The sequence below is a fragment of the Hipposideros armiger genome, unplaced genomic scaffold (genome assembly GCF_001890085.2).
Source record: "Hipposideros armiger isolate ML-2016 unplaced genomic scaffold, ASM189008v1 scaffold_35, whole genome shotgun sequence".
In the NCBI taxonomy this organism is placed as follows: Eukaryota; Metazoa; Chordata; class Mammalia; order Chiroptera; family Hipposideridae; genus Hipposideros; species Hipposideros armiger.
The window spans coordinates 4,526,692-4,536,395 of NW_017731385.1; the positions used below are offsets into that span (position 1 = coordinate 4,526,692).

Here is a 9,704-nt window from a genome sequence, read left to right on the forward strand (position 1 = left end):
GTTGCTTCACTGGCCCAAGCTGGCGCCATCATTGCGCTCTTCCCGGGCGAGGCAGATCAGTTGCCGGCCTCTGGATGGCCGCTCACCGCGGCTGCTGGCCACTCACGCTGACTGCCAGCTACACACAGTAGCTTATGGTAGCCCACTGCAGCAGGGGACTGCAGCATATGCTGTCACCAGCGACCCATCAGTAGCCCAGCTCCAGGTCGAGCTGTTGTTCACCACCTTAGCTGTAGAGGGCAGTGTCACTAGCCCACATATGTGAGATCCGAACCGGGGCCCTCTGGCATCCCAAGCCAGTTCTTAACCAACGCGCCACTCAGCCAGCCCTCTCTGTTGATTTCTTATTTTCAATTTCATTGATTTCTGCTCTAATTTTTATTATTTCTTCTGCTTACTTTGGATTTAATTTGCCTTTTTCCCCTAATTTCTTAAGGTGGTAGCTTAGTTATTGATTTTAGATCTTCTTTGCCAGTATATGCTAGGAGAAACCCTTTAAGCATTCCTTTTATTGCAACCCATAAATTTTGATAAGCTGTATTTTCATTTTCATTTAGTTCAAAACAGTTGTTAATTTCTCTTGAGAGTCTTCTTTTACTTTTGTATTATTTAGAAGTGCGTTGTTTAATTTACAAGTATTTTGAGATTTTCCAACTATCGACTTTGATGTATTAATTCCATTGTCATCTGAGAGCATACATTGTGCGATTTCTATTCTTTTAAATTTGTAATCTGTGTTTTGTGTCCCAGAATGTAGTTTTAGGATGGACTAAGCTCCTCTGTGTGAGCTTAAGAGTAATGTGCACTCTGCTGCTATTGGATGAAGCAGATGTCAATTATATTCAGATGATTGATGATGATACTATTGAGTTCAGTTAGGTCCTTACTGATTTTCCGCCTGCTGGGTCTGATCTCCAACATTTTGGGTAAAGCGGCATTGCAGTCTCTTACTATACTAATGAGTTCATCTATTTCTTCTTGGAGTACTTACTACCAGTTTGCCTCACATATTTTGACCCTCTGTTGTTAGATTCATGCACTTTAAGGATTGTTATATCTTCCTGGAGAATTGACCCCTTTTTATCATTATGTAATACCCTTCTTCATTCCAGATAATTTCCCTTGCTCTGAAATCTGCTCTGTTTGAAATTAATATAGTAACTTCAGTTTTCTTTGATTGGTATTAGTAGAGTGTATCTATCTCCATTCCTTTTCTTTTACTCATCATGTGTCTTTATATTGAAAGTGGGTTTCTTGTAGATAACATATGTAGTTGGGTATTGTTTTCTAATCCACTGACAATCACTTTTAAAGTGACCGTTGATATAGATGGGTTAGTGTCTACCATATTTGTATTTTGTATGTTGCCCTTGTTCTTTGTCCCTATTTTTCTCCTACACTCTCTTTTCTGCTTTTTGTGGTTTCAAAAATATATGATTCTCTTTTCTCCCCTTTCTTAGCATCAGGTATACTTATTTTTTACTCTTTTGAAGTGGTTGCCCTAGATTTCGCAATATACATTTGCAATTAATCCAATATAAGCTTCCCAGATAGTACAACTACCTTATAACAAAGTATTTCTAATGCCTGCTTTCTATTCCTTGTATCATTGCTGTCATTCATCCCACTGTTACATAAGCTATAATCATGTCATACATTGTTTCTATTATTTTATTTTATTTTTTATTTTTATTTTATTTTTATTGTTAGTTTCAGGTGTACAGAACAATGCAATAGTTATCCTTTTCACCCTTCACACAGAAACAACCCCCCTCCCCCATCTACTGCCTTCCCACCCCCGATATCATGCTTATCTATTACAATTCCATTGACTCCATTCCCACTCTCTACTCCACGTCCTGTGGCTATATGTGTATATAATTATAGTTGACATACATTATTATTCATCAGCTTCAGAAATACAGTGCGGTGGTCAGGCCTCTACACCGACTATGAAGTGGTCTCCCTAACAAGACATGAGTCCATCTGGCCCCCTAAAAAATACTTATAACACTATTGATTATATTCCCCAGACTGTCTTTTTCTATCCCTGAGGCCATATTGTAATTACCAATTTTGTATTGTCTCATCCCTTCCCTTTCTCCTTCATCCCCACCCCCTCCCAACTAGCAACCTCAGTTTTTCCTCTGTGTCTCTGAGACTATTTCTGTTTACATTTCTCATTTATTCAGTTTTTTAGAATCCACATATAAGTGAGATCATATGGTATTTGTCTTTCTCTGACTGACTTATTTCACTTAGCATAATGTTCTCTAGTTCCATCCATATCATTGCAAATGGTACTATTTCCTTCTTTATAGCTGAGTAATACTCCATTGTATAAGTGTACCATAGTTTCTTAATACAGTCATCTACCGATGCGCATTTTGGTTGTTTCCAAGTTGTTTCTATTATTTTAAACAAACTGTTACCTGTGAGGTCAATTAAGAATAACAAAAATAGAAGTTCCTAATTTATCTTCACTTATTTCTTCTCTGACACTCTTCCTTTCTCTATGTAGATCTAAGTTTCCGATCTGTATTATTTTCCTTCTTTCTGAAGAACTTCTTTTAACATTTTTTTCACAGCAAGTCTACTGGCAATGGATTCCATCAATGTTTGTCTGAGAAAACTTTCTTTTGAAGTATAATTTCTCAAGTAACAACATTTTAGGTTGGTGGGGTTTTTTACCCCCTTGACACTTGAAATATATCACTTCACTCTTTTTCCTTATATGGTTTCTGAGGAGAAATTGGATGTAATTCTTATATTTGCACTTCTGTAGGGAAGGTGTTTTCCCCCTCTGGATTTTTTTCAAGATTTTTTTTTTTTTAATCTTTGATTTTCCATAGTATATATATTATATGCCTCGGTGTTGTTTTTGGATTTTCAGGGGGTTTCATGTTTGCTTGTTTGTTGTTTGCATTTATCCTGCTTGGTGTTCTCTGAGCTTCCTGGATGTGTGGTTTGGTGTCTGACATTAATTTGGGGAAATTCTCAAATGTTATTGATTTAAATATTTCTTCTGTTATTTCTCTTTCTTCTTCTGATATTCACAGTTTCTGTTGACATGTCCTCAAGCTCAGAGATTCTTTCCTCATCAACTTCCAGCCTGCTAATGAGCCCATCAAAGACAATTCTTCATTTATGTTACAGTGTTTTTTATTGCCAGAATTCTTTTTTTAGAATTCCCAGCTCTCTGTTTACCTGTTCTTGCATGTTGTCTGCTTTTTCCAGTAGAGCCCTTAGCATGTTAATCATAATTATTTTGAATTGCTCATCTGATAATTCCAACATTCCTGGCATATCGGACTCTGCCTCTGAATCTTGTTCTGAGTCTTCACACTGTGGCTCTTGCCCTTCAGTGTGCCTTGGTAGAAAGTCAGACATGAACGAGGTAAAAGGAAGGCAGTAACTAGGCCGTTAGTGGTGTCAGGTGAGGTGTGGGTAGAGCGGAAGTGTCCCATAGGCCTGTGGTAGGACTCAGTCTTTTGTGAACCTTGGCCTGTGGGCTCTGCACTGGTAAGTGCTCGGCAGTTCTCACCCCCAAGCTTTAGGTGGGATCGGAGGGCTGGAGGGAACTGGAGTGGGGTTTTTCCCTTGGCCCGGTCAGTTAGGCTCTGGTAAAACCCTGGTCAATTAGACTCTGGTAAAATAATTGGTCTTGAGGGCAGGCCTTATTAAACGCAGAGAATGGCTACTTCTGCCTTCTCCCTGCTAGAAGCGCAAGGAGATTTTCTCTAATCTTTACCGTTAGGATCTGATAGAGGACCTGAGGGATGTAAAACTCACAGAAGTGTAAGTGTGTCCCCCTACGGCTGGGTTCCTCTGGAGTTTTTAACTCTTAACACTTGTCCACACTGAGCCTGCAGCATTTCATCAATTACAGCTCAGGTTTTCCTCCCCTGGTACTGGTTTCTGTGGTGGTTTCTGCTCGGGTTCCAGTAATGTCTGATTCTCGGTATCTTCCTATCTGTCTGCAATTTGTGGGCAGAAGTTGCCCTGTGACCTCAGTTCTCTGAGGGATCTAAGGAGAGTTGTTGATTTTCAGTTTATTCAGCTTTTTACTTGTTGTTAGGCTAGAGCGACAACTTCCAAGCTCCTTACGTGCTGGACCAGAAACCAGAGGTCTCTCATGGACTTTCAGATTCAACAATGAAATAAAGATGCCTAAATATATATCATGTGAAAATCTTTGCAAGTACTTGGGGTTTTAAATATAGAAGGTCTTTTAGAGATAGTGCAGCCAGCCTTCTTAACTTCAGAGAATTATATTTGATGAGTCCCAGATTTGATACAAAATCAGAAAATCTGGTTAGGTTAAAACAAAATATATCTCAATTTATAGAGGCACTGAGTTTTGTAGGTTAGGCTCTTAGCCCTAATTTTTTTTTCTTTATAGTGATTATAATCCTGGAGTAAAATGCCAATTTAAAAATAAAATTTGTATTTATTTTGCCTAATACTGAAATAGGTTTATTAATACTGATACTTTAAAAATTATTTAAATTTCATAATATATAAAATTAAATTAAATATGTGGTATGTTTCATGTGCCAACATTTATAAGCCTATTTCAAATAAAGGTTCATATTTATAGGAGGAATTCTTAGTAATCAAGGTAATGGCAAGTGATGGGAAATAAGGTCAGATAGAGAGATGGAGGCCAGATCATTTATTTTGTTTACTTAATGAGTTTGGATATTACTTTCAGTGCAATGAAAAATAAACTCCCGCTTACACATTTCGATTTATATTTCAAAAATATCACTCTGGCAGGTATGTGGCATATATTACTGTAGGGTACAGTAGGTGAAACAGGAACTCCACCAAGATGATTATATAAATAATATATGTGGAGAGGATATAAGTTAGCATAGGGTGGTAGTGGTGGAGACAGAAGTGGATGGACTTGAGATATGCTTTAGAGGTAGAGTTGACACAATTTGCTAATGGATTGGGTAGAGTAGATTATTGAGATAAGAGGGATCAAGGATAACTCACATTTAAAAATTTTTTTATTTGGTTTTGTTTGGATAGTGCTGCCATTTGCTGAAATGGGAAGACTGTGGAAAGAGCATATTTGTTGTTTTTAAAAAATCGTGAAGCTGATCTCTTCCCCTGGCAAGGACTGTGAGGGTAAAGAGGGGGAGGAGCCAAGTGGAAAGCTCAGCAGACGGGAGGAAACAGCTCTAAAGGCCGAGACGCAGCTGTCACTGAAGTAGGACGCAAACCAGGGCCATGCTGTATCGCACATGCCTGCACAAGAAAGTGCGGCATGACAACATGGCCACCTTTGTCAAAAGCTGCTACGATATGCAGTAAGATGAGCGCGAGAAAGTGACCACTGACTTTAATCACATGAATGGAAGGTTATTGATGACGATACTGACAAGTCTTAGTAGGACGTGAGGGTAGAAAACTGCAGTAGGCTGAGCAGAGAATAGCTGGTGAGAAGAAACTGGAGACATCTATAGACATTTCTTTCCAATATTTTTACCCGGAAGTAGAGCAAAGAGAAGGGGTGGTCATTTGAGAAGTGTGGAATCAAAGGAGATTCTAGAGCATGTTTCTAAGCTTATGGTCTAGTGTGATGTGGTAGAGAGGAGGGAAGCCATTGATGGGGAATGGAAAGTGATAGGAACAGAACTGTCGACATTAACAGCCATAAGGGAGAGTGTGGAAAAAGGTACAGGGTGCAGTACAAGGTGATAGATTTGGTGATGGGACGTGAGATAGTTCCTGCCCAGTTCTGTTTTCCCAGCGGTTTGAGGCAGCGTTATCAGCAGAGAGTGGATTCGAGGGACAGAAGGTAGGAAATAGCTGACTTGGAGAGCAGGCTAATGACACAGGCCACGTTATGATTGTCAAGCAATGTTGAGTGTTGGTTGAGATTTATGATCATCAGTTTAGAAACACCGTGTGTGTGTGTGTGTGTGTGTGTGTGTGTGTGTGTGTGTGTGTGTGTGTATGTGCGCGCGTTCGTTCGTTCCCAGGAGGAGTGTGAGTATAAGGCGTCAGTCCTTGGTTGGGGTTGTTCCAGGTAAGTATGTTAATGAGAGAAGGGCAAAGGAGTTAAGTATGTTGCAAGGGAGTGAAAATAGGGATGGATCATGGAATGTAAATAGGGAAGAAAGGGCATGAAAATAGATAGTAACACAGTGGTGAGGTAAATGATGGGGGGGATTTGATAAAGGTTAAATAATTTCTGGAGAGAGAATACAAAATAGGAGAACTGGATAGGAGGCAGTCAGTGTATAATGCATGAAACTGGATTTTGGAAGTCATGTGATGATTTGTGATGGCAGAGTTACAGGCATGACTTGAGCAGTGGATGCTTGACACGTGGTGGAGATTGATCATTTGGAGGTTGGGAGTTAAAGGAGCGAAGAGGCCAAAGTATTGGCAGTGATTTTTCCACAGATGCTGAAGTCACCAGAGATAAGAGCAGGGCTAGAAAGAGTAGTCGGGTGATACTTAACCAGTGCATGAGGGAACGTGACCGGGGGCCACTTGGTGCCCACCACAAGGAGGGTTATTGGGGGGTGTATACATTTCATGGCATGACATTGAAAATATCTAGGATTTTTGAAAGGGAAGGAAGGAAAAGTAATTTGGAGGAGAGAATAGGGAGCAAAAAAAATGTATCTTCCAGGTCGTTGAGCATAGGAGATGTAATATTTAAAAACAGTCAGTTAGAGAAAGAAACATTCAAAGGACGTAAGGGAATTTGCTGATCCCAGACTGTGAATTTCAGTGGGTGCAATGGAAGGGCTTGGGAGGGGGGAACATGAATTAGATGGGTGTGCTTAGTTGTTTCGGGAAAAGTCTGAGTAAAGATGGGTTCTTTGAGGTGACACTTGGGGTTCTTGATGGTAACCATTTGAAACTGGATGATAAGGGGCCGCTGGTCAGCTGTTTCCTTCTCTGGTCCTTTGCCTTGTGCAGTGGAGTGGCAGCTAAAGGGGAAGGAGGGCTTCCTGAGGGGGCAGCTCTACCAGCGCCCTTGGAGACACAGGATCCAGTAGGACTTGGGGCCATGGGGGAGGAGAGGCTCGTGGAGCATGAGGCCAGGGACCTTTCCATCGTCCCCGCCTGACTCAGTGTAAAAAGGACTCAGCGTCAGGCGGCCTGTGTTCAGATACTGCTAATGCTCTCACTAAAACCCACTTTTTCCCCTTTGATTGTCTAGGTCACTTTTACAAAGAGAAAGTTTGGACTAATGAAGAAAGCCTACGAGCTCAGTGTGCTCTGTGACTGTGAAATAGCCCTGATCATTTTCAACAGCTCCAACAAGCTGTTTCAGTACGCCAGCACTGACATGGACAAAGTGCTCCTCAAGTACACGGAATACAATGAGCCTCACGAGAGCAGAACCAACTCGGACATTGTGGAGGTAACTATCGAGTAAGGCCTGAAGTGCACATCTTCTTTCACTTGATAATTGGAACCATCGGATTGCTTCTTACATCCAAAGTATCATCTGTTCTCTGAGCCGTTTTCTGAGAAGGATCTAATTGTTGCTATATGATGACGCGCTTATGCGAGAAACATAGCCTATTCAATGAGACAAAATAAACTAAGCTGTTGTGCGATATACCCAATCTAATCTAATATTTCAGCTATGATTACTCATTTTATGAGTTTTCAATTAATATTCTGAGAAACTATCAGTTTGGACAGTATAAAGTTACAGTTTTAATGTCTTAATCATTTCATTATGTCAGTGACTATCCACAACTCTAAACACTAATGAAATGAAAGAAAATAATGTAAATAATAATTCTATTTTGTTCATAGTGCTTTAGTTGTGGGAGAAGGATGTCTTTATTTATTTTTTTAAGAAAGATACACTGCTGCCCATCAGTGTCTCTCTCATTCAGCCAACCTAATTAAGTGAAAAGAAAGGAAAGGGACTTTTAGAATGATTTCTATCTATTCAGAAAAAGTGTTTTTAAAACAAAACCTTCAGAAAGGAGAGCCAGTATGCGTCTCCTTTAATTCTTTTCTGCTGCAAAATCTTGTCAAAGGTAACTTTTAATGTATATTTCTAATAGCATTTTAAATTAGCTTCAGATTTACTTTTTTTGTTTGTTTATATTTAGAGGTTTTGCTTCATTTTTATTCTGAAAAATTTTTTTTCACTATTTGAAAAGATATATACTTTGGCTTAGTTTTATAATATTAGAAAACTATTTCAATAAATTAGGTATTTCCCTGGTGAAAGTACTTAAACCACATGAAATGATGCAGAACTAACTACAAAAGAAGAAATGAAGTTCCAATCTAGATTTTATTCGAATAATTGAAATTAAGATAAAGATCCTTTATTTTATTGTAGGAATCTCATTTATTTGCATCCACAGATTATGTTATAGTTCTGAGAATGTGTTTTCAATTTCCTCTGTATTTCTCTGCCTTAGCCATTCCTTTTTGGACAGTAATTGTTACTGAAAAAGAACAAAACAAACAAAAACCTTTGCTACTTGTATGAAAAGAGCACTTCTGTTATTTTTAAGCAGTTAATCAATTGTTTGAAAAGAGAAGTAAAAATATAGCATAATTACAGCTAGGACTGCTGGGTGCCTCCCCTGATGTGTGTGTGATGCTTTGAATTTTGTTGTTGTTGGTCCGTTCAGTTAAACTGCATGGTTGTATCTTAGCTAAACCCCTTAATGCCTTTATATCAATTGTGAATTATCTTGTATCATTTAGCATTTATGGTATATCTTATCACTTATGTTCAGTATGAACTATTTAGTAGACTCTTCCATAATGCATTTTGAACGTAATTCTGTAAATTAGGCGATCATCTTTCGGGTGAGCTTTATATAACTTCATAACTGGATTTCCTTGAAATAGAGAGTATCCCTGCTGGGTTTAAAATGACACCTTATTTTAAAAATGCCTATTTCTTATCAAAAGTTCCAGTATCTTAAGTCAAACAAAGAAACAGAGTTGCCTTTTAATACTTTAAACAAATAGATATTCAAGCTCATTTCATTATGGAAGGCATGCTTTGTTTTTAAGCTTTTTTTTTTTTTAAATTGGGGAACAGTGTGTTTTTCCAGGACCCATCAGCTCCAAGTCAAGTAGTTGTTTCAATCTAGTTGTGGAGGGAGCAGCTCAGTGGCCTGTGGGGATCGAACCGGCAACCTTGGTGTTATAAGTGCTGTGCTCTAACCAACTGAGCTAAACGGCCACCCCAGGCATGCACCTTCTTACCCCTAACTGCTTGGCCCTTTTATTGCCACAGTTGTCCTTGGCCCCCGGAAGTTGAGGGGACTTCACACAGCCTAAAGCTTGCTTCCTTAGATAATAGGAGGGATATAGTCTGATTTAACACTCTCCCAATTTTCAGATTACCTCAGTCTTCATCTCAGTTGTGGTCAGCGATCCAAGAGTAAGAAAGTAAACCCCACGCACCTTTTCAGCAGTCTGCTATTTACAGTCTACTTGAATATGAAGGAAAACTTTTGCAGCTCAGTTATCAGTTGGTGTTTTGACATTTTTCTTTTTAATTGAAATTCTTAGACACATAAGCGAACGTGAATCTTACCAATAGTTGTTTTTTTTTAAAGATTTTTATTGGGGAATTGGGGGGAAGGGAACAGTGCTGGGGAATTGGGGAAAGGGGAACAGACAAGTTGCTGTCGTTTTGTTCTTCAGTCTAGTTGTGGAGGACGTTTCTTCACTGGCCTAAG

General features: G+C 39.2%; 1 protein-coding gene across 11 annotated transcripts in view; it reads left to right on the top strand.

Annotated features, from left to right (window-relative positions):
- Nucleotides 1–9,704, top strand: part of MEF2A (myocyte enhancer factor 2A) — a 126,374-nt gene that overhangs the window by 62,179 nt on the left and 54,491 nt on the right. For all 11 annotated transcript variants that reach the window (XM_019637884.1, XM_019637882.1, XM_019637885.1 and 8 more), the window contains one exon: nucleotides 7,193–7,396. In XM_019637884.1, coding sequence (XP_019493429.1) covers nucleotides 7,193–7,396 — 204 coding nt within the window. The remainder of the gene's footprint in view (nucleotides 1–7,192; nucleotides 7,397–9,704) is intronic.